General features: G+C 41.1%; 1 protein-coding gene across 15 annotated transcripts in view; it reads left to right on the top strand.

The window, feature by feature from the left end:
• ttn.2 (titin, tandem duplicate 2) overlaps positions 1–25,875 on the top strand; it is a 174,588-nt gene that overhangs the window by 128,208 nt on the left and 20,505 nt on the right. For all 15 annotated transcript variants that reach the window (XM_053233883.1, XM_053233884.1, XM_053233885.1 and 12 more), the window contains 13 exons: positions 79–375; positions 482–1,069; positions 1,158–1,460; positions 1,555–18,657; positions 18,753–19,049; positions 20,061–20,648; positions 20,735–21,037; positions 21,131–21,715; positions 21,869–22,168; positions 22,261–22,563; positions 22,715–23,020; positions 23,130–24,896; positions 24,993–25,286. In XM_053233883.1, coding sequence (XP_053089858.1) covers positions 79–375; positions 482–1,069; positions 1,158–1,460; positions 1,555–18,657; positions 18,753–19,049; positions 20,061–20,648; positions 20,735–21,037; positions 21,131–21,715; positions 21,869–22,168; positions 22,261–22,563; positions 22,715–23,020; positions 23,130–24,896; positions 24,993–25,286 — 23,034 coding nt within the window. The remainder of the gene's footprint in view (positions 1–78; positions 376–481; positions 1,070–1,157; positions 1,461–1,554; positions 18,658–18,752; positions 19,050–20,060; positions 20,649–20,734; positions 21,038–21,130; positions 21,716–21,868; positions 22,169–22,260; positions 22,564–22,714; positions 23,021–23,129; positions 24,897–24,992; positions 25,287–25,875) is intronic.

Here is a 25,875-nt window from a genome sequence, read left to right on the forward strand (position 1 = left end):
AAGATTTTTTTTTTACAATTTCAATGAAATAACACATAATTTATCATACATATTACATGTCTTATTCCTGTTATTTAGATCCTCCTGGCAAACCTGATGTAATCAACATTACAAGGAACAGCGTAACACTCATTTGGACTGCGCCTAAATACGATGGAGGTCACAGACTGACCGGCTATATCATTGAAAAACTAGAGCATCCAGGAAAGGTCTGGATGAAGGCCAACCATGTCAATATCCAGAGTTGTGCTTTCACAGTAACAGATTTGCAAGAAGGCTGCATGTATGATTTTAGAATTAGGGCAAAGAATGCAGCTGGTGCCATCAGTGCTCCCTCAGAGCAAACTGACACCCTTGTCTGCAGAGACGAATATGGTAGGTTTTACTAACTGAGTTTGTTTTATAGAACTTATATATAATTTTAGAATTTATAGAACATTTTGAAACAAAAACCTATAATCAGCATCTTAACTTTTTACAGAACCACCAACTATTACAATTGACCCTGAAATGAAGGATGGTGTCACTGTCAGGGCTGGAGAAACAATTGTGATTTCTGCATCAAGTATCCTTGGCAAACCTCCACCTATATCTGTATGGTCTAAGGAAGGAAGAGAATTCAAGCCATCAGATGTTGTCCAGATTACAAGCACTCCCACATCTTCAACTCTGTCAATTAAATATGCCAGCAGAAAGAACACTGGGGAGTATATAATTACTGCCAGCAACCCATTTGGTATTAAGGAAGAAAGAGTAAAAGTAAAAGTCCTAGATGTGCCTGGTCCACCTGGTCCTATTGAAGTCAGCAGTGTCTCTGCAGAAAAATGCACACTGACATGGTTACCACCAGAAGAGGATGGAGGCTGTGCTATCAAATCATACATCCTTGAAAAGAGAGAAACTAGCCGTCTACTTTGGACAAAGCTTGCTGAAAATGTAATGGATTGCCGTTATGTGGCCTGCAAGTTGATTAAAGGCAATGAATATATCTTCCGTGTTTCAGCGGTCAATCAGTATGGTACAGGTGATGCTATCCAGTCTGGTCCAGTCAAAATGGTTGACAGCTTTGGTAAGTTTAATTTCCTATGTCCCTGTATTAATTGCTTTTCATGGTATACTGTGATATATTATTACATATATGATGTTTTTTTTGTCAGGACCCCCTGGGCCACCATCAAAACCAGAAATTGATAATGTCAGCAGAACCGCTGTAACTATTTCCTGGAAGAGACCAGTGGTGGATGGAGGAAGTGATATTAGAGGGTATAGTGTTGAGAGAAAGGAGAGGAGAGGTATGAGATGGGTTAGAGCTTCAAAGAAGACCATTTCCGATCTACGTTACAAAGTATCAGGCCTTACGGAAGGAGTTGAGTATGAGTTCCGTGTAACTGCTGAGAACAAAGCTGGTTTTGGAGTACCCAGTGAGCCATCCCAACCAGTGCTGACAAAAGACATTGCATGTAAGTAAACAAAACATTTAAAAAATAATGTCCTGTAGTTTCAAATAAGTCTCACCTTTTCATTTATGTTTTAATATACTTTTATCATATACAGATCCACCTGGACCTCCATCCAACCCAAGAATAACTGATACCACCAAAACAACAGCAACATTTAACTGGGGAAGACCGTTTTATGATGGTGGCCTTGATGTGACAGGATATATTGTTGAGCACAAAAAGGAAGGAGAAGATGATTGGATTCAGGACACAACTTCTCCCTTGAGAATCACTGAGTTTGTTGTTCCAAACCTACAAGCAGGGGGCAAATATAATTTCAGAGTCAGTGCCATTAATTCAGAAGGATGTGGGGAACCTGCTGAAGTTGAAAAAATTGTGGAACTTGTTGACCGTGAAGAGATTCCTGACTTTGAACTTGATGCAGAACTGAGAAGAACACTTATTGTCCGATCAGGTGCCTCCATCCGCATATTTGTACCAATTAAGGGCCGTCCAACTCCTGAAGTTACATGGATGAAAGATAATGTTGCTCTCAAAGGTAGAGCTCACATTGACAGTACTGAGTCATACACTCTAGTGGTTGTCCCTGAGTGTACAAGATATGATGCTGGAAAATACATTTTGACTTTAGAAAATGTTGCTGGAAAGAAGACAGGATTTGTCAATGTCCGAGTCGTGGACACACCTGGGCCTCCAGTCAATTTGAAACCAAGGGAAATCACCAAAAACAGCATTACACTTCAGTGGGAAATTCCAATTATTGATGGTGGCTCAAAGATCAAAAATTACATAATTGAGAAGCGTGATGCAACTAGAAAGGCCTTCACAACAATCACTACAAATTGGCAGAAATGTTCATACCAGGTTAAAGATTTGGAAGAGGGAGCTGAATATTACTTCAGAGTTTCAGCTGAAAACGAACAAGGTATTGGTGAGGCAGCAGAGACACCAGAACCTATCAGAGCTTCTCAGGCTCCATCTTCACCAGACAATTTAGCAGTTACAGATGTGACAAAGGATACAGCAACTCTTGCATGGACAAAACCAATTTATGATGGTGGTAGCAGAATCACTGGCTATGTGATTGAGGCTCAGAAGAAGGGTTCTGATCAGTGGCTACATGTCACCACAATAAAGGCTTTGGACTATACTGTAACAGATTTAACAGAAAATGCAGAATATGTATTCCGTATCTTTGCTGTGAACAGCTCAGGTAGAAGCGAACCTCGTGAAAGCCGGCCAGTTGAAATCAAGGAGCAGACTACCGCACCAGGATTTGACCTCAGATCTGTCTATCAGAAGTTGGTAGTAGCCAAAGCAGGTGATAATGTGAAGGTTGAGATCCCTGTTTTTGGTCGTCCAAGACCATCTGTTGTCTGGAAGAAAGAAGATCAGGAACTTAAACAGACACAAAGAATCAACATTGACAACACAACGACCTCGACAATTCTTAACATACGAGAAATCAAGAGAAAAGATGGAGGACAGTATTCAATGACAGGGAAGAATATACTGGGAACAGTGACAGAAACCATTACTGTACAAGTACATGATATCCCAGGACCTCCAACTGGACCGATTAAAGTGGATGAAGTGTCCTGTGACTATGTAGTTATATCATGGGATGCACCAGAGAATGATGGAGGAGTTCCTATCAATAATTATATTGTTGAGATGAGAGAGACAACTGGCACATCTTGGGTTGAGTTAGCAGCTACTGTCATTCGCACAACATTCAAAGCTGCTCGTCTTACAACAGGAATTGAATATCAGTTCCGTGTAAAAGCTCAGAACAGATATGGTGTTGGTCCCTACATAACATCTGAACCTGTTGTTGCTGCTTATCCATTTGAGGTACCCGGCCAGCCAGGTATTCCACAAGTTGTTGCCTTCACAAAAGATTCTATTACAATTAGCTGGAATGAACCTTCCACGGACGGAGGAAGCCCGATTTTGGGATATCATATTGAGAGGAAAGAGAAAAACAGCATCCTGTGGCAGCGGATCAGCAAAGCCCTTGTAGTTGGGAACATTTTTAAGTCATCTGGTCTGATGGATGCAATTGCATACGAATTCCGTGTTATTGCTGAAAACATGGCTGGTCTTAGTAAGCCAAGCAAGGCTTCTGAGATGACATTTGCACTTGATCCAGTGGACCCTCCCAGTCAACCAGTGGCACTTAATATAACTAGACATGAGATTACCCTTCAATGGATGAAGCCACAGAGTGATGGTGGTTTCCCAATCACTGGGTACACTGTGGAAAAGAGAGAGCTGCCAAATGGTCGCTGGCTCAAAGCAAACTTTAGCAATATCCTTGAGACAAGCTTCACTGTAAGTGGACTGACAGAAAATTCTTCATATGAATTCCGTATCTTTGCAAGAAATTCAGCTGGATCTGTCAGCAAGCCCTCGAAACCCTCAGAAGTCATAATCTGCAGAGATGATATTGAGGAGCCAAAGCTTGATGTTGATGCAAGCTTTAGCCATATTGTGGTAGTTAAGGCAGGTGATGTCTTCAAACTAGATGCAAATGTTACTGGCAGACCAATCCCATCTTTTGTATGGACAAAAGATGGGAAAGAACTTGAAGACACTGCAAAACTAGAGATTAAAACAGCAGATTTCTATACCTGTTTAATCAACAAAGATTCATCACGAAGGGATGGTGGTGCATTCACTCTAACTGCAAGCAACCCTGGAGGATTTGCCAAGTTTGTTTTCAATGTTAAGGTCCTTGATAGGCCTGGGCCTCCTGAAGGACCCCTTCATGTTACAGACATGACAACAGAGAAATGTATTCTGTCTTGGCTACCACCACTTGAAGATGGAGGAGCAAAGATTGAATATTATATAATTCAGAGACGTGAAACAAGCAGACTTGCATGGACAAATGTAGCCACAGATTTACAAGTCAACCGTTATAAAGTTACCAAATTGCTAAAAGGAAATGAATATGTCTTCAGAGTTATGGCTGTGAATAAATATGGAGTTGGTGAGCCCCTTGAGTCAGAACCTGCAGTTGCCACTAACCCATATGTACCCTCTGATCCACCACAAGCTCCCGAAGTAACAACAATTACAAAGGACTCTATGGTGGTTTGCTGGGGACATCCTGAAAACAATGGAGGAAGTGCCATAACTACTTACATAATTGAAAGAAGGGATAAAACTGGCCTCCGATGGGTCAAATGCAATAAGAGGTCAGTAACTGATTTGCGCTTTAAAGTGTCTGGACTTACACCAGGGCATGAATATGAATTCAGGATCCTTGCTGAAAATGCTGCTGGTTTAAGTGCTCCAAGCCCTTCAAGTCCATTTTATAAGGCATGTGACACAATATTCCAGCCTGGACCTCCAGGGAATCCAAGAATTTTGGATACAACAAAGTCATCCATTACTGTTGCTTGGAACAAACCAGTTTATGATGGTGGTTCAGACATTACAGGATATATTGTAGAAACCTGCCTACCAGAAGAAGATGAATGGACAGTTGTCACTCCAAAGGAAGGTCTTGTAGGAACATCATTTACCATAATTAATTTAAGAGAAAACCAAGAATATAAGATCAACATTTCTGCCCTGAACTGTGAGGGAGTTGGAGAACCTGCATCAGTACCTGGTTCACCAAAAGCAGAGGACAGATATATTCCACCTGAAATTGAGCTTGATTCAGATCTTCGAAAAGTGGTGAACATTAGAGCTTGCAGCACACTGAGACTGTTTGTACCAATTAAAGGAAGACCTGCACCAGAAGCTAAATGGTCAAGGGAGAATGGTGAACCCCTTGATAAAGCATCTATTGAGACCACAACATCATTCACATCACTTGTTATTGAGAACGTTAACAGGTTTGACAGTGGAAAGTATTTACTAACAGTGGAAAACAGCTCTGGGAGTAAAACAGCATTTGTGAATGTCAGGGTGCTTGACACTCCAGGGGCACCACAAAATCTCACAATTAAGGAAATCACAAAAGATTCTGTCTCACTGATCTGGGATCCTCCAATTATTGATGGTGGATCAAGAGTCAGGCATTACCTTGTAGAAAAACGTGAATCCACAAGAAAGGCATATTCCATTGTAAATGCTTCCTGCCCCAAAACAAGCTGGAGAATTGGTGATCTGCAGGAAGGAAGTTTATATTTCTTCAGAATCTTGGCTGAAAATGAATATGGTGTTGGCCTCCCAGTGGAAACTGCTGAACCAGTCAAGATTTCTGAAAAGCCTTTACCTCCTGGCAAGGTCACTCTTAAAGAGGTAACTGGCAGCAGTGTAACTCTGTCATGGGAGAAGCCAGATCATGATGGAGGAAGCAGGATCACAGGATATGTTGTGGAAATGCAAGGAAAGGGCAGTGACAAATGGACTCAGGTAATGACTGTAAAGGTAACAGAGGCGGTTATTGCTGGTCTGACTCGAGGTGAAGAGTACTCATTCCGTATATCAGCAACAAATGAAAAAGGGACAAGTGATCCTCGTCTACTCAGTGTGCCCGTTGTGGCAAAGGATCTTGTCATCACACCTGCATTCAAGCTTTTATTTAATACATTCAGTGTGCTGGCAGGTGATGACCTGAAGATAGATGTACCTTATGTTGCTCAGCCCAAAGCAGCAGTTACCTGGTTTAAAGATGGTACTGTTCTCAAAGAGACAACACGGGTAAATTCTGAAGTTACTGACAGTCATCTATACCTTGTAATCAAGGAAGCAACACGTGATGATGTGGGTAAATATACTATCAAGATTATAAACTCAGCTGGAGAAGCTACCGCTGACATCACTGTTGTTGTACTTGATAAACCTGGTCCTCCTACTGGACCTATCAAAATAGATGAGGTAACTGCAGACAGTGTGACATTGTCATGGCAGCCACCAGAGTATGAAGGTGGTTGTACAATTAATAATTATATTGTGGAAAAGAGGGACACATCCACCACAAACTGGCAGATTGTGTCAGCTACAGTTGCTAGAACAACCACCAAAGCTGCAAGACTGAAAACTGGCTGTGAGTATCAGTTCAGGATTGCAGCTGAAAACAGATATGGTAAGAGCTCTTTTCTACTGTCTGAGCCTGTAATTGCACAGTATCCATTTGAGGTGCCAAGTGCACCAGGGACTCCCACTGTTCAGTCTGCTACCAAAGAAACTATGGTCATTGTTTGGAACAGGCCTAGCAGTGATGGTGGAAGCAAGATTATTGGCTATCATCTTGAGAGTAAAGAAAGAAATAGCCTCCTGTGGGTGAAACAAAATAAAACCATCATTCCAGACACAAGATTCAAGGTTAGTGATCTCGAAGAAGGCATTGAATATGAGTTCAGGGTTTATGCTGAGAATATTGTTGGACTGAGCAAAGCCAGCAGAGTGTCAGAAATACAGGTAGCAAGAGATCCCTGTGACCCTCCAGGCAAACCAGAAGCAGTAATTGTCACTAGAAGCTCTGTAACATTACGATGGACAGCACCAGAATTTGATGGTGGTAGCCGAATAACTGGCTATGTAGTTGAGAAGAAAGAATTGCCTAATGGTCGCTGGATGAAGGCTAGTTTCACTAATATCATAGAAACTGAATTTGTTGTCAGTGGCTTGGTGGAAGAACAACAGTATGAATTCCGAGTCATTGCAAAAAATGCAGCTGGTGTATATAGTGTACCATCTGACAGTACTGGTGCAATAACTGCAAAGGATGAAGTAGAGCCACCTATGATTGACTTGGATGCTAAATATTCTCAAACCATTATTGTTAATGCCGGAGAATCGTTTAAGATTGATGCTGGAATATCTGGCAAGCCTATACCATCAGTCCATTGGATAAAAAATGGTGAGGAACTTGCTAATACAGCTAGACTTGAGATTAAAAATACCGACTTCACAGCCTCTCTAAGTGTAAAAGAAGCTATTCGTGTTGATGGAGGCCAGTACACACTGCTACTGAAAAATGTTGGTGGTGAGAAATCCATAAACATCAATATCAAAGTTCTAGACAGGCCTGGGCCACCGGATGGGCCTATTTCTATATATGGGGTTACAAGTGAGAAATGCTGCATAGCATGGAAAACACCTTTACATGATGGAGGTGCTGAGATATCTCATTATATTGTTGAAAGAAGGGAGACCAGCCGATTAGTTTGGACTGTTGTGGAATCTAAGGTGCAAACCCTTAATCTGAAGATTACCAAGCTCCTTCCTGGAAATGAGTATATTTTCAGAGTGATCCCTGTCAACAAATATGGAATTGGTGAGCCTCTGGAATCTGATCCAGTCATTGCCACAAATCCATTTGTCACACCCGATCCACCAACTGGGGTGGAGATATCCAATATAACAAAGGACTCCATGGTTGTTACTTGGGAAAGACCCATTAATGATGGAGGTAATGCAATTACAGGATACGTAATTGAAAAGAGGGACAAAGAAGGTGTCAGATGGACAAGATGCAATAAGCGTTTAGTTAGTGAACTGCGCTTTAGAGTGACGGGTCTTCTTGAAAACCGCAGTTATGAATTCCGTGTCTCTGCTGAGAATGCAGCTGGAATTGGTAAACCCAGTGCCCCTACTGTATACTTCAAGGCTTTGGATCCAGTCTTCAGGCCAGGTCCACCAAACAACCCTAGGGTTATTGATATCTCAAGGTCATCTGTTGTACTACACTGGAGCAAACCTATTTATGATGGTGGATGTGAGATTCAAGGTTATATTGTTGAATTCTGCGAAGGCACATCTGATGAGTGGACAATGTGCACGCCTCCCACAGGAATCACAGAAACAAGATTTGAAGTTAAAAAACTGCTGGAAAAACATGAATACAAATTCAGAATTTGTGCGATAAATAAGGCTGGAGTTGGAGAACATGCAGATATCAAAGAATCCATTCTTGTGGAGGACAAACTAGAGGCACCAGATATTGATCTTGATGCTGACCTAAGAAAGATGATCACTGTTATAGCTGGAGGAGCCCTGAGATTGTTTGTTCCAATCAGAGGACGACCAGCTCCAGAGGTCAAATGGGGAAAAGCTGAAGGTGAAATTAATGAGACAGCACAGATTGACATCACAAGCAGTTATACTTCCCTTGTAATTGAAAACATAAACAGATTTGACAGTGGAAAATACACTTTGTCTTTGGAAAATGCAAGTGGTACAAAATCTGCATTTATTAGTGTCAGAGTACTTGACACCCCTGATGCACCTGCAAACTTCCATGTGAAGGAAATAACAAAGAATTCAGTTACCCTCACATGGGAGCCACCTTTGCTGGATGGTGGAGCTAAAATAAAAAATTATATTGTTGAAAAGCGTGAGAGTACAAGGAAGGTATACTCTACTGTTGCTTCCTGCAACAAGATGTCATACAAGATCGAGCAGCTCCAAGAAGGCAGCAACTACTACTTTAGAGTTCTTGCTGAAAATGAATATGGAATTGGATTACCTGCTGAAACACTAGAACCACTAAAAATCTCAGAAGTGCCACAACCTCCTGGAAAAATCTCTGTGGTGGATGTTACACGCAAGAGCATCTCACTGTCCTGGGAAAAACCAGAACATGATGGGGGTAGTAGAATCACTCACTATGAAGTTGAGATGCAAGCAAAAGACAGTGAAAAGTGGTCTGTGTGTGCACAAGTTAAATCACTTGACACCATTATTACCAATTTAGTCCAAGGTGCAGAGTACAATTTTAGGGTGATTGCAGTTAATGACAAAGGAAAGAGTGATCCCAGACATCTAGCACACACTGTTCTTGCAAAAGACCTTGTAATTGAGCCATCTGTAAGGACAAAACTTAGCACATACAGTGTACAAGTTGGCCATGACTTGAAAATTGAAGCACGTATCACTGGTCATCCAAAGCCAATCATTACATGGACTAAAGATGGTACAGAGCTGAAACAGACCACAAGAGTTAATGTTGCAGACACTGCCCACCATACAACATTATTGATTAAAGACGCAACAAGAGATGATGGTGGTATGTACAACATTACAGTAGCTAATGTACTAGGACAAAAGGAGGCCACTGTTGAAATCATTATACTTGACAAACCTGGTCCACCAACAGGGCCAGTAAGGATAGATGAAATAAGTGCAGAAAGTATTACACTGTCATGGGATCCTCCAACCTACACAGGAGGATGCCAAATTTCGAATTACATTGTGCAAAAGAGAGATACTACCACAACTAACTGGGCAGTTGTTTCAGCTACAGTAGCAAGAACTACACTCAAAGTTGGAAATTTGAAAACTGGAGCTGAGTACCAGTTCAGAATCTTTGCAGAAAATAGATATGGGAAAAGCTATGCTATAGACTCAGAGCCAGTTGTTGCTCAGTATCCTTTCAAAGAGCCAGGGCCTCCTGGAACACCATATGTGTCTGCTTTTACAAAAGAATCTATGGTAGTTGAATGGCACAAACCAGTTTCAGATGGCGGCAGTGCTATTCTTGGATATCATCTTGAAAGAAAAGAAAAGAACAGTATTCTCTGGACAAAAATAAATAAAATGCTTATTCAAGACACCCGATTTAAAACATCTCCTTTGGAGGAAGGCATAGAATATGAGTTTAGAGTTTCTGCTGAAAATATTGTTGGAATTGGTAAATGCAGCAAAGTTTCTGAAGGTTGCGTGGCCCGTGATCCATGTGATCCTCCTGGCACACCCGTGCCAGTAATTGTGACAAGACACTCGGTGATGCTGAGATGGACACCACCAGAATATGATGGAGGCAGTCTGGTCACTGGATATATTGTGGAGAAACGGGACCTCCCAGATGGCCGTTGGATGAAAGCAAGCTTTACAAACATCCTTGAAACTGAATTTACAGTCACAGGTCTGACAGAAGACTCAAAATATGATTTCAGGGTCATTGCTAGAAATGGTGCTGGATCAGTCAGCAAACCTTCTGCATGCACAGGGCCAATCACAGCTAAAGATGAGGTTGAGCCACCAACCTATGAGATTGACTCACAATACAGCCAAGTAATGATTGTAAATGCTGGAGATACATTTGTACTGCAAGCATCTGTATTGGGGAAGCCAGTTCCAACAATGCAGTGGTTCAAAGGTGATGTGGAAGTTGAAAATTCTGCAAGAGCTGAGACCAAGAACACAGACTTCAAAGCAGTTCTTGTTATCAAAGATGCTATTAGAGTTGATGGAGGACAGTACACTTTGCAGCTTACCAATGTTGGGGGAACTAAATCTGTGCCCTTTAATGTAAGAGTGCTTGATAGACCTGGGCCACCAGCAGGACCTCTGACAGTTTCAAATGTAACAAGTGAAAAGTGCTCTTTGTCATGGCTTCCTCCTGTACATGATGGTGGTAGCAGTATTTCTCATTACATCATTGAAAAAAGGGAAACCAGCCGTCTTACTTGGACTGTAGTGTCTAGTGACTGTGGAGCAACTATGTTCAAGGTCACTAAGCTTCTAAAAGGAAATGAATACATCTTCCGTGTCATGGCTGTTAACAAATATGGTGTTGGTGAACCTTTAGAGTCTGTACCAGTAATAATGAGAAATCCATTTGTTCCTCCTGGACCACCTAGAGAACTAGAAATAACAAATATCTCAAGAGATTCTATGACTGTGTGCTGGACTCGCCCAGAGTCTGATGGTGGAAGTGAGATTGTTGGGTACATTGTTGAAAAGAGAGACAGAGCTGGAGTCAGATGGACAAAATGTAACAAACGTAGAATTACAGACCTTCGCTTCAGAGTTACAGGTCTTACAGAGGACCATGAATACGAATTCAGGTTATCTGCAGAAAACGCTGCAGGAGTTGGTCAACCGAGTCCACCAACTCTGTATTACAAAGCATGTGACCCAACATTTAAACCTGCTCCACCAACTAATGCACATATTACTGACACCACAAAGGACTCAGTGACTATTGAATGGAGTAGACCAATCTATGATGGTGGTTTAGACATCCAGGGCTATGTTGTAGAGATCTGCAAAGCTGATGAAGAGGAATGGCTAACATGTACTCCACCTACTGGGTTGAATGATACTAAATTCACAATTACCAAACTCATAGAACATCAAGAATACAAGGTTCGAATATGTGCTCTTAATAAACTAGGTGTTGGTGAGCCAGTCACCATTCCTGGTACAGTAAAGCCTGTTGATAAAATGGAGCCTCCTGAAATTGAACTTGATTCTGAGTTAAGAAAGGGCATTGTTGTCCGTGCTGGAGGAAGCATGAGAATTAGCATTCCCTTCAAAGGCCGTCCCACTCCAGAGATAAACTGGACTAAGGATCATGGTGATCTACCAAGTAAAGCACAAATTGAAAAGGGTCTAGATTATACCCAGCTTTCAGTTGACATATGTGATAGGAATGATGCAGGAAAATATATTCTGACTCTAGAGAACAGCAGCGGTACCAAGTCAGCATTTGTTTCAGTGAAAGTACTGGATACACCAGGTGCTCCTCTAAACTTAACTGTTAAAGATATCACAAGAAATTATGTAACTCTTGTTTGGGAGCCTCCACTTATTGATGGTGGGGCGAAGATAAAGAATTATATTGTGGACAAACGTGAATCAACTAGACCTGCCTTCTCTAATATTACTACAAAATGCACCAAGACTAGCTTACGTGTTGGTGATCTCGATGAAGGTGGCATTTATTACTTCAGAGTCATGGCTGAGAATGAGTTTGGAGTAGGTCTGCCTGTAGAAACAGAGGAATCTGTGAAGACAGCAGATCCTCCTCTATCTGTGGGTAAGGTCACATTGACTGATGTGACTAAAACTTCTGCATCACTTTCATGGGAGAAACCAGACCATGACGGTGGTAGTAGGATTCTAGGATATTATATTGAAATGCAGCCAAAAGGATCAGAAGGCTGGGTAGTAGCAACTACTACCAAAACCTGTGAGGGAACAGTCACAGGACTTAGCGCTGGCCGAGAGTACCTCTTCCGAGTGTCGGCCTACAATGATAAAGGAAAGAGTGATCCAAGGCCACTGGCAGCTCCAGTCATAGCTAATGATATAACAATTGAACCAGCCCTCAAACTGACTTTCAACACATACAGTGTGAAATATGGTGGAGAGCTGAAAGTAGAAATTCCAGTAAAAGGTCGTCCAACACCAAAGGTCACATGGACTAAAGATGGCCACTCATTAAAAGAGACAACTAGACTAAATGTCTCAAGCACGGCAACATCAACAATTCTTAGCATCAAAGATGCCAATAGAGAGGATTCTGGCAAATATACAGTAACAGCTATAAACAATGTAGGATCAGTCTCAGAGGAAATTGGCGTAATCATCTTAGACAAGCCTGGTCCACCTGTTGGCCCAGTTAAAATTGATGAAGTAAGTGCCAACTATGTAATAATTTCATGGGAACCACCTGTGTACACTGGTGGTTGTCAAATAAACAATTACATTGTGGAGAAACGAGACACAACTACCACAGCCTGGCAGATTGTATCAGCAACCATTGCACGTACAACAATCAAAATTTCTAAGCTGAAAACTGGCTCAGAATATCAGTTTAGAGTGTTTGCTGAAAACAGATATGGAAAAAGTTCACCTTTAGACTCAGTACCTGTTGTCGTTAGCTATCCTTTCAGTGAACCTGCAGCACCTGGTACACCATTTGTGTCCTCAGTGACAAAAGATCACATGACAGTTGAATGGAAGCCACCTAGTAATAATGGAGGTAGCCCTGTTCTTGGGTATCACATTGAGCGCAAAGAGAAGAACAGTATTCTCTGGACAAAACTTAACAAGCTTCTTGTAACTGATACTCAATTCAAAACAAATGGTCTCGAGGAGGGCATTGAGTATGAATATAGAGTATTTGCTGAAAATATTGCAGGAATAAGTCCATCTAGCAAAGTTTCAGAAACTGTTGTAGCACGTGATCCATGTGATCCACCTGGAACTCCGGAGGCTATTGTTATCACTAGAAACCTTGTCACACTTCAATGGACAAGGCCCCAATACGATGGAGGCAGTGTGGTCACGGGTTATATTGTTGAGAGGAAAAAGCTACCTGATGGTCGTTGGATGAAGGCTAGCTTTACAAATATAATTGACACTCAGTTTACAGTTACAGAGTTGACAGAAGGAGACCGTTATGAATTCAGAGTAATTGCAAGAAATGCAGCTGGTATTTTAAGTGAGCCTTCTGAAAGCACTGGAATAATTACTGCACAGGATGAGATTGAAGCACCTTCAGTTTCCATGGACTCAAAATTCAAGGATATCATTATCGTGAATGCTGGTGAGACATTTGCTATTGATGCTGATATTGCAGGCAAACCACTCCCAGATATAAGGTGGCTAAAGGATGGAAAAGAAATTGACAGTGCTACTCCAAGAATGGAAATTAAATCCACTATTACACATACTGTTTTAACCGTTAAAGATTGCATAAGGGTAGATGGTGGACATTTTGTCCTAAGCCTCAGCAATGTGGGTGGAACAAAACTGGTCCCTGTAAATGTCAAGGTTCTGGATAGACCTGGTCCGCCGGATGGGCCTCTGAAGGTAACTGGTGTCAGAGCAGAGAAATGTTATCTACACTGGAGCCATCCAACACATGATGGTGGAGCTAGTGTTTCACATTACATTATTGAAAAGAGGGAAACAAGCAGACTGTCTTGGACTATGGTAGAACCCAAAATTCAAGCTATCAGTTATAAAGTCACCAAACTCTTGCCAGGTAATGAGTATATCTTTAGAGTCATGGCAGTAAACAAGTATGGTATTGGCGAACCACTTGAATCTGAACCAGTTGTTGCAAGAAATCCTTTCAAGACTCCAGGCCCACCTTCAACTCCAGAAGCAAGTGCAATCACTAGAGACTCAATGGTCCTCACATGGGACCGTCCGGAGGATGATGGTGGTTCACCAATCGAGGGTTATATCCTGGAGAAGCGTGACAAAGAAGGTATCCGATGGACAAAGTGCAACAGGAAAAGACTTACTGACCTCCGTTTCAGAGTCACTGGATTAACAGATGGACACTCTTATGAATTCAGAGTGTCTGCCGAAAATACTGCAGGTGTTGGCACACCAAGTGAACCATCTGAATATTACAAAGCCTGTGATGCAACCTATCCTCCTGGCCCGCCAAACAATCCCAAAGTGACAGACCATTCAAGTACAACTGTTTCCCTTGCATGGAGTAGGCCTATTTATGATGGTGGTGCACCAATCTCTGGATATATTGTTGAGATGAAAGAAGCCTGTGATGATGAATGGACACTATGTACACCAAACACTGGTGTACAAACAACTCACTTTACAGTGAAAAACCTGAAGGAAAATGCAGAATACAAGTTCCGTATTTGTGCCATTAATATTGAAGGTGCTGGAGATCATGTTGATGTTCCAGGCTCTGTAATTGCTGCTGAGAAACTTGAAGCCCCAGAAGTAGAGTTAGAAGCTGATCTGAGGAAAATTGTGACTGTTCGTGCAAGTGCAACACTACGCTTGTTTGTTACCATCAGGGGAAGGCCTGAGCCTGAAGTTAAATGGACAAAGGCTGAGGGACCCCTAACAGAGCGTGCCCAAGTTGAAGTCACAAGCTCTTACACCATGCTTGTTATTGACAACGTTGACAGATTTGACACTGGAAAGTATATTTTAACTCTTGAAAACAACAGTGGCACCAAATCTGCGTTCGTAAATGTCAGAGTCCTGGACTCCCCAAGTGCTCCTGTGAACTTTGTCGTTAAAGATATCAAAAGAGACTCAGTCCAGCTGCAGTGGGACCCTCCACATATTGATGGCGGTGCCAAGATTACTCATTACATTGTGGAGAAACGTGAATCTAAAAGAATGGCATTTACATCTGTGACAAATAACTGTGTCAGGAATTCATTGAGGGTTGATGATCTCCAAGAGGGAGGTGTTTATTACTTCCGTGTACTTGCAGTGAATGAACTTGGTGTTGGCTTGCCAGCAACCACCACAGAGCCGGTCAAAGTGTCCCAAGCACCGCTACCACCAGGAAAGGTTACACTTGTTGATGTAACTCGGCACAGTGTGAGTCTTTCTTGGGAAAAGCCAGACCATGATGGTGGTAGCAAGATAACAGGTTACATAGTAGAGATGTTGACTAAAGGATCAGATAAATGGACTGTATGCACAACAGTAAAAATGCCTGAAGCTACAGTTGAAGGACTTACAACAGGGGAGGAATATTCATTCAGAATTTCTGCCATGAACGACAAAGGAAAGAGTGATCCCAAACCACTGGGAGCACCTGTGGTTGCCATGGATATCACTGTTGAACCTGTTATTGACTTGCTATTTAACACATACAGCATTAGATCTGGAGAAGATCTCAAAATTGATGTTCCATTTAGAGGTAGACCTCACCCAGAAGTGACATGGAAGAAGGATGGCCACACCCTGAAGCAAACGACCAGAGTAAATGTTCTTACATCCAAAATGTCTTCAAAGATTGTTATCAAAGATGCAATAAGGGAAGATGCTGGAAAATACGAAATCACACTGACTAATTCAGTTGGTGTAAAATCAGCTGAAATAACAGTTATCATTCTTGACAAACCAGGTCCACCAACAGCAGTCAGAGTCGATGACGTAAGTGCAGATTACATTTCATTATCATGGGATCCTCCAGTTTATGATGGTGGGTGTCAAATCAATAATTATGTTGTTGAGAAGAGAGATACAACCACTACAACATGGCAAATTGTTTCAGCTACAGTGGCAAGAACATCAATTAAAGTGTCCCATTTGACGCAGGGAACTGAATATCAATTCCGTGTTGCTGCTGAAAATCGTTATGGCAAGAGCCATGCTGTTGACTCTGCACCGATTGTTGCACAATACTCCTTCACACCACCTGGCCCTCCAAATGACCTTCAAGTTGCTCATGCTACAAAGTCAGGCATGTTGGTTACATGGAAAAAACCAACCAGTGATGGTGGAAGTCCTGTCATTGGATATCACTTGGAATGCAAGGGCCAAAGCAGCATTCTCTGGACTAAGATCACTAGGGGTCTTGTTTCTGACACACAGTTTAAAGTAACTGGTCTTGAAGAGGGACTTCTCTATCAGTACAGAGTATATGCAGAGAATATTGCAGGAATTGGACCTTGCTCAAAAGCCTGTGAGCCTGTTGCTGCAAGAGATCCATGTGATCCTCCAGGTCAGCCAGTTGTTACTAATATAACAAGAACTTCTGTTTCTCTCTCCTGGACAAAACCTGAAAATGATGGTGGTGCCAAGGTGACTGGTTATATTGTAGAGCGAAGAGAACTACCAGATGGTCGCTGGTTGAAATGTAATTTCACCAATCTCCAAGAAACATTCTTCGATGTGACTGGCCTGATTGAAGATCAAAGATATGATTTCCATGTAATTGCAAAGAATGCAGCTGGTTTACTTAGTCAGCCATCAGAGTGTACAGGCCCTGTTACAGTGAAAGATGATGTTGATCCACCACGCATTACAATTGAGGAAAAACTCAGACAACTAGTTGTAGTCAAAGCAGGAGATATACTAAGAATTGATGCTGAAATTTCTGGCCGCCCAGCTCCTGTGATTTCGTGGGCAAAGGATGGAAAAGAAATCGATTCTAAAGCAAGAGTTGAAATTTCTTCAACATTCACAACCACAACACTAATTGTTAGAGACACCATCAGAAGAGACTCTGGACAGTACGTTCTCACATTACAGAATGTTGCTGGTACCAGATCTTTAGCAGTGAACTGTAAAGTCCTTGATAGGCCTGGCCCATCATCTGGACCATTGGAAGTAACTGGTTTGACAGCAGAAAAATGCACATTAACTTGGGGACCACCCCAAGAAAACGGCGGTGCTGAAATTCAACACTACATTGTTGAGAAGCGTGAAACAAGCCGTCTTGCCTGGACATTAGTCTATGCAGACATGAAGGCCACAACATGCAAAGTTACAAAACTGCTTAAGGGCAATGAATACATTTTCAGAGTTCGGGGAGTAAATAAATATGGAACAGGAGAAGCTCTGGAGAGTGATCCCATTAAGGCCCTAGATCCATTTACAGTGCCTGCTGCACCAACAAATGTTGAAGTCACAAGTGTTACAAGCGAAGCTATGACAATCTGCTGGGAAAGGCCTGTTTCTGATGGCGGCAGTAGTATTAGTGGCTATGTAATAGAAAAACGTGAAAAATCAGGTCTTCGTTGGGTTCGTGTCAACAAAAAGCCTGTTTATGACTTGAGGGTCAAAGCCTCCAATCTCCGTGAAGGATGTGAATATGAATACCGTGTATATGCAGAGAATACCGCAGGGTTGAGTGAACCAAGCCTTCCCTGCCCATTGACAAAGGCAGAGGATCCATTATTCTTGCCATCTCCACCAGTGAAACCAAAGATAATTGATTCTACCAAGTCCACAATAACACTCTCTTGGAACAAGCCATTGTTTGATGGTGGTTCTCCAGTCACAGGATACTCAGTTGAATATAGGAAAACCAATGATGAGGACTGGATTGTTGGGGTGCAGCACACTAATAACACTGAGTTTACAGTTGTAGGGCTGACATCAGGAGCAGAATATGTCTTTGTGGTTAGGTCAATTAATAAAGTTGGTCCAAGTGAGCCAAGCCCTGAGACTGATCCACAGGTAGCAAAGGACAGAGAAGATGAACCCGTTTTCCTCATCAGTAATGAATTGCGAAAAACACTGATTATCAAAGATGGCAGCTCGTTCACCTTAAGAGTTCCTTTCAAGGGGAAACCTGTGCCAAATGTAATGTGGAACAAGCCTGATGTTGATCTTAGAGTTCGGGCAACAATTGATACCACAGATACTTGCACATCTGTCACAATTGAGCAAGCTACAAGAAATGACTCAGGCAAGTACACTGTGACTCTACAAAATGTTGCTGGAACAGCCACACTAACATTGAATGTAAAAGTGCTCGATTCACCTGGACCACCTGCCAGTCTTTCAGTTAAGGAAGTGACCAAAAACTCTGCAACAATAACATGGGACACACCAGAAAATGAAGGTGGTGCTCCTGTCAAGAACTACCTTGTTGATCTGCGTGAGGCAAGCAAAAAAGGATGGACAAGAGTCACAGAAAGTTGTCCCAGACTTACCTACAAAGTAACTGACCTTCAAGAGGGAGGCGTTTATTATTTCAGAGTCACTGGTGAAAATGAATATGGAATTGGCGTACCACTTGAAACTAAAGAGGGAACTAAGATTACAGGTATGATATTATAATTACCTATTGAATGATGACTAGCTAAAATAATTGATGTAAGTAACTGATGTAAGTAACTCTTGCATAAACATTCATTTCAGAAAAACCAAGTCCACCAGCAAAGCTTGGAGTAACTGATGTTACAAAAGATACTGTCTCGTTAGCTTGGAGTAAACCTGAGCATGATGGAGGTAGTAGAATTACCAATTACCAGGTGGATGCACTGGAGAAAGGACAACAGAACTGGATAAAATGTGGTGTCACCAAATCGACTCACTTTGTTGTCTATGGGTTAAGAGAGAATGGAGAATACTTCTTCAGAGTTCGTGCTGAAAATCTTGCTGGATTTAGTGATCCTAAAGACATGGTTCTTCCTGTTCTTGTTAAAGATCAACTAGGTAAGTTTGATCTGTTTGTAATTATGTTGGGTTGACAAAGCCAATTCTGTTGTGCTGTTTAAGCTTCTTCTTCTTATTATTATTATTATTATTATTATTATTAATTATTGAGACCTAAAATTTCTAAACGTTACTCCTCCTAGAGCTTTCAAGCTACATGCACCAAACATGCCACAGACCTACAGCCTGTTCTGACTTAGTGTGTTCTGACTTTGCTAACTGATCAGAATTACACTTTTTCCTGTTACAGAAGCTCAAATTGGCCAAAATTCCCATTGACTTCCATTGAAAATTTTGGACTGTTATAACTCCTAAGCCTTTCAAGCTACATTCACCAAACTCAGCACAGCCCTTCAGGCTGTTCTGACTTATCAAGCTGTATTTTTTGAAACTGATTAGACTTACATTGAAGGATAGTTCCGAGCCTGTCTCGGAATGTTCAAGATTTCAAATTCCATCTGTCATAACTCACACATACCTGTGTGCGCAAGGCCTGAAGTACCTCTTCTTTCCCTCTCACTCTGTCAATGTACCTGTAACAGAGATTCTCACTTCATCTATCTCTTTATCAGTGCCACACACTCTCTCCATCCATCTCGCTATCAGTCTACCAGTAATGCACACACTCTCTCTTCATATTTCTTTCTACCAATCTACCTGTATCACTCTTATCACTCCTTCTGTCTTTCTACTAATAACACTCTCTCTGCATCTACCTACTTGTCACTCTGACTTTCTACTTGTATCAATCTTTTTTATCTTTCTACCAGTAACTGTCTGTCTGCCTGTCACCCTTTCTTTCTTTCTGTCTTTCAACTTCAAACTATCTTCAAGCTAATGAAACAAACTTTCAAACTTTTCAAAATTTTCAGACTGGCTTTGCCAAGCCAACATCAAAGTTTGTTGTGACAAACTTTACCTATTTGGTTAATATGTTGATGTAGCTTAACATTTTGTATGGCAGTTCATTATCATAATTAACCTGTTGTTTTTGCTCTCTTCTATCAACAGAGGCACCTGAAATTAACATGAAGAACTTTCAGCATAATACAGTCTATGTAAAGGCAGGCTCAAATCTTAAAGTAGAGATCCCTCTTACTGGTAAACCTTTACCAAAAGTATCGCTCTCAAAGGATGATCAGGTCCTGAAATCAACCATGAGGTTCAATTCTGAAGTAACACCTGACTGCCTTCTCATCACCCTCCGTGACAGTGTTGCTCATGATGCAGGCAGATATGACATTACAGCCTCAAACTCAAGTGGAACCACCAAGTCCTTTATTAATATTGTTGTCCTGGACAGACCAAGTCCACCTGTTGGTCCAGTTGAGATGTGTGATATCACAGAGGACAGTGTAAGTCTGAAATGGCTCCCTCCTGCATATGATGGTGGCAGCCCAATCACCAACTATATTGTTCTAAAACGTGAAACAACAACAGCAAACTGGGTTGAAGTTTCATCTGCAGTTGCAAGATGCACAATTAAGATTATGAAACTAACTACTGGAGTTGAGTATCAGTTCAGAATTAGGGCTGAAAATCGCTTTGGTATCAGTGATCACATCGATTCTCCAACTGTCACAGTCAATCTGCCATATAGTAAGTAACACCTTTTGTGCTAGTATTATTCATTTTTATTTGACTAAATGATAAATATCAACAACATTGCTTTCACTCTGTTTCAGCAATTCCTGAGGCACCTACAACACCATGGGTATCTGCTGTCACTAGAGAAAGTATTACTGTCAACTGGAAAGAACCTTCTTCTGATGGAGGAAGTCATATATTTGGATACCACCTTCAGATGAAAGACAAAAACAGTATTTTGTGGAAGAAAGTCAACAAAACTGTTATCCGTGCCACACATTTCAAAGTTACAAACATCAATCCAGGCCTTATCTATGAATTCAAGGTTGCAGCAGAAAATGCTGCTGGCATTGGTCCTGTCAGCAAAATTTCAGATGCTGTACTGGCAATTGATGCTTGTGGTAAGGATATTACAAAATGTGAATTGTTTTGGGAAAGAAATGTAAAGTCTGCCTATAGGTAATTCTGATTTTAATTATGGTACTGTTTTTCAGAACCACCAACTGATGTCCGTGTCACTGATATCACAAAGAGTTCAATAAGCCTTACATGGAGTAAACCTTCCTATGATGGTGGAAGCAAAGTGACAGGGTACATAATTGAGAAGAAAGATGGTCCAAAAGGCAAATGGGTCAAAACTAATTTATCAAAGGTTTCTGACACCAGGTTCACTGTATCAGGCCTCATTCAAGATGAATCTTATGAATTTAGAGTCTTAGCCAAGAATGCTGTTGGCTCTGTCAGTAACCCATCTGCTACTGTTGGGCCAGTTACATGTGTGGATACTTTTGGTGCTCCTGAAATTGAACTTCCTCAGGAATACCTGGATGTTGTAAAATACAGAGCAGGAGCAACTGTCCAGCTTAGAATTGGCATTATTGCTAAACCTCAGCCAACAATTGAATGGTACAAAGATGGAAAAGAGCTGGAATCTGGAGCTCAGCTCATGATATCAAACACCACTGATTCTGCATGCATCTCAATAAAGGATGCTACACGCATAAACACTGGAACATACGAACTCAAGATCAAGAACTCTTTGGGCTCAGCATATGCTGCTATCAGAGTACTTATTCAAGGTATACTACTAATTATTATTTATTGGCTAAGTGTTAAATATATATTTATGCCTTATTCATTGTAAAAAAAAAAAAGTTAATATATAAATATATAAAGTTAAATATATATTTATGCCTTATTTATTGTAATAATTACTTGCTCATCTCTGTTAGACAAACCTGGGCCCCCTGCGGGACAGATTCAGTTCAAGAAGATCACAGCAGATAGTATAACCATCATGTGGGATCCTCCAGCTGATGAGGGTGGTGCAATGGTTACCCATTACATTGTGGAGAAACGTGAGAGTAGCAGAATTATGTGGTCCATAATATCTGAGAAACTAGAAGACTGCATTGTCTCTGTTTCAAGGCTGATCAAAGGAAATGAGTACATCTTCCGTGTTCGTGGGGTGAACAAATATGGAGTTGGAGATCCTTTAGAATCTGAGCCTGTCATTGCACAGAATTTATTTGGTAAAGATTTTTTTCAATCATTGCCTAACTGTGCTAACATTTTTCGTCTCATGTTTGAAGTAAACCCACTGTTGCTATTTTGTTTTATGCAGTACCTCCCAGCCAACCTTCCAAACCTCAGGTCACCATGATTACTAAATCAACGATGACAGTCATATGGGAAAGACCAAGTCTAGATGGTGGCAGTGATATTGATGGATATTATCTGGAGAAGCGAGAAAAGAAGAGCCTACAGTGGTTCAAGGTCATCAAAGATCCAATCCGTGATACTAGGCAAAAAGTCAGCAATCTCACAGAGGGAAATGAGTATCAGTATCGTGTTTGTGCAGTTAATAAAGCTGGTGCAGGTCAATACTCGGATGCATCCATCTTCTATAAAGCATATGATCCCATTGGTAAGATAATTTTTTACTAGTTTTGTTATTCAGGATATTCTTAAATCTTATGTGAAACATGTCCATGTTCATGGCATGTTATAATGTTGTTCAGCAAAATATGTTTTATACAAAAATGTTTATACAACAAATTTTTATACATATATTTCAGATCCACCAACTGAGCCGACAAAACTTAAAGTTGTTGATTCAACCAAGACTTCAATTACACTTGGATGGGTGAAGCCTGTGTATGATGGTGGCAGTGAAATCACAAGCTACATAGTTGAGCAGATGACAGCTGATGAGAAGGAGTGGGTTACTATTAGCTCCAAGGGTGAAGTAAGAACCACAGAGTATGTGGTGTCCCATTTAAAACCTGGATTGTACTATTACTTCCGCATCTCTGCTGTTAACTGTGCTGGAGTTGGCCGCCCAATTGAAATGATTCAGCCAGTACAGGCTAAGGATATTCTGGGTTTGTGTTTTTTTTTCTTGTGCCTAAAAAAACTGAATTCCCATAGAGTACTTTCGTGCTTGGTTGGTTTAAATCTAATCAATGATATATTTCTCTTTTATCCCAACAGAGGAGGCTGATGTTGATCTTGACATTTCAATGTCAACTCAGTATACAGCAAAGGCTGGAAGAGATGTGGAAATCATGATTCCTCTAAAAGGCAGACCTGCACCAAATGTCACATGGCGAAGAGGAGATAGGAATATTGGTGGAGATGCAAAATACACAATTAATAACACAGAGTATTCAACAACACTTATCATTCCAAAGGTCACTCGGGACGATTCAGGCAAATATCTCCTTGAGATTGAAAATGGAGTTGGTGAACCAAAGAATATTACTATCTCTGTGAAGGTATTAGACTCACCATCTGCTTGTAGTAAGTTGGTAGTGAAAAATGTTACCCGTGGTAAACTCACTCTGAGCTGGGATCCTCCATTTATTGATGGTGGATCTCCAATTACAAATTACATCATTGAGAAGAAGGATGCTAAACTCAAGGCTTACTCCATAGTTACAACAGAATGTGCCAACACATCGTACAAGGTTGAAGGCCTGTCAGAAGAGATTGCCTATTTCTTCCGTGTGTCTGCTGAAAATGAAAATGGTATTGGTGATACTTGTGAAACCACAGAACCTGTTAGAGCAGCTGAGACTCCTGGTCCTGTAAAGAACCTTGTCATGGTTGACTCAACTAATACATCTGTAACTTTGGCATGGACAAAGCCTGATCATGATGGTGGCAGCCATATTTCTGAGTACATCATTGAAAAGAAGGCAGATGATGCTGTGACATGGAGCCTTGGTGGTACATGCAGATGTTGCAAGTATGAGGTAACAAACCTTAAAGAACTCTCAGAGGTTTTCTTCAGAGTGTATGCCAAGAATGAGAAGGGTTGCAGTGACTTCTCTCAAATTGGACCCATTACTGTGAAGGAATCCTTAATTCCACCTGAAGCGAACCTTATTGACTATCCTAATGGTGAATTAAGCGTCAGAATTGGACAAAATGTGAACATCGAATTGCCATACAAGGGTAAACCCAAACCTGCAATTCAGTGGATGAAAGATGATGTTCCACTGAAGGAAAGTGAACAGGTTCGTTTCAGGCAAACAGAGAATAAAGCTAGTCTAACTGTGAGAAATGCAAGAAAGGAGAATGCAGGAAAATACACTCTGGTCCTTGACAATAGACTTGTGAAGAACTTCTTTGACATCAAGGTCATCACTCTTGGGCCACCCTCTGCACCAGTGGGCCCTATCCGATTTGATGAAATCAAAGCACAGAGCATTATTATCTCATGGAATGAGCCACAGGAAGATGGTGGTGGAGAAATCACCTGTTACAGTGTGGAAAAAAGAGAGACTTCTCAAGCAGCTTGGAAAATTGTTTGTTCAAGTGTGGTCAGGACCACATTCAAGATACCCAATCTCGTTAAGGGCACTGAATACCAATTCAGGGTGCGTGCAGAAAACAAATATGGAGTAAGTGAGCCTCTCAACTCAGTGGATGTTCTTGCTCAACACCAGTATAAGCCACCAGGTCCACCAGGAAAACCAGTTGTATTTAATGTAACAAGTGATGGCATGACTGTTTCATGGGATGCACCCAGCTTTGATGGCGGTTCGCCTATTACTGGCTACCATCTTGAGAAGAAAGATAGAAACAGCCTCCTGTGGATGAAAGTGAATTCCAGTGTAATCTCTGGAAGAGAGTACAGGGTCATTGGTCTCATTGAAGGTCTGGAATATTCATTCAGAGTGTATGCTCAGAATAATGCTGGCATGAGTCCAGTTAGTGAGCAAAGCAAGCACAAACTTGCTATTTCTCCTGTTGGTGAGTCTCATTTTTCATGTTCACAATCAGCTTCCATTAATACATGAGGTTATGTCAACCTTAATAAACAATTTCTTATTTATTTCATACATTTAGATCCCCCTGGCACACCCAACTGTATTGATGTTACAAGAGATTCTGTCACTCTTCAGTGGGAGCCACCTAAACGTGATGGAGGCAGTAGGATTGTGGCATACAGTGTTGAGAGGCGCCAAGGAAGAGCACGCTGGCTGAGATGCAATTTTACTGATATCAGTGAATGCCAGTTTACAGTGACAGGACTTGCTTGTGGTGACCGCTTTGAATTTAGAGTAATTGCCAGAAATGCTGTTGGAACAGTCAGTCCACCATCACAGTCATCGGGCTACATCATGACCAAGGATGAAAGTGGTATGTATATTATTTACAAAAAACAAAGACTCCAGAATTATTGGCACCCTCAGTGAAAAAGCTCAAAATTTACTGTATGAGGAAGTGCTTCTTTTATGCAAGCCTTCCAAACAGCTTGTTGTCATGATTGTTGTGTTTAAACATGGTGTTTAAGCATTAAACTAAACTGCAATTCTGAAATTGAAATGCTTGAAGTCTTTTTAACCTCCCTGACCAACCTCCTTATAGTGTACTTTCGTACAGTGGAAAACTTTTCAAAACTTCAGAAGCTTCGTCATTATGGTACTTTTAAATGTGTGCATATTCTTTGTCAATTACTTGATTGTGCAGGTCAACACTCATCCTTCTCTTATGTGCTAAAAGCTCTTTGGTAATGGTAATGAACAACAAAATGTTTTTACATATGAGCAATGTCATATTTTGTCAGAAACAACAATACAATACAATTGGTGAAAGGCAAAAATAACTTCTAAGAACAGTTAAACATTGGGTTGCTTTAAAGATTGCTTTTTTAATACATTTTGGAGATAAAGCATATTTTTAAAGTTCTTATGATTTTTAGGAGAGTTATTAGAGTGAAAAGATTAAA

This window comes from Pangasianodon hypophthalmus, chromosome 5 (assembly GCF_027358585.1).
Source record: "Pangasianodon hypophthalmus isolate fPanHyp1 chromosome 5, fPanHyp1.pri, whole genome shotgun sequence".
Taxonomy (NCBI): Eukaryota; Metazoa; Chordata; class Actinopteri; order Siluriformes; family Pangasiidae; genus Pangasianodon; species Pangasianodon hypophthalmus.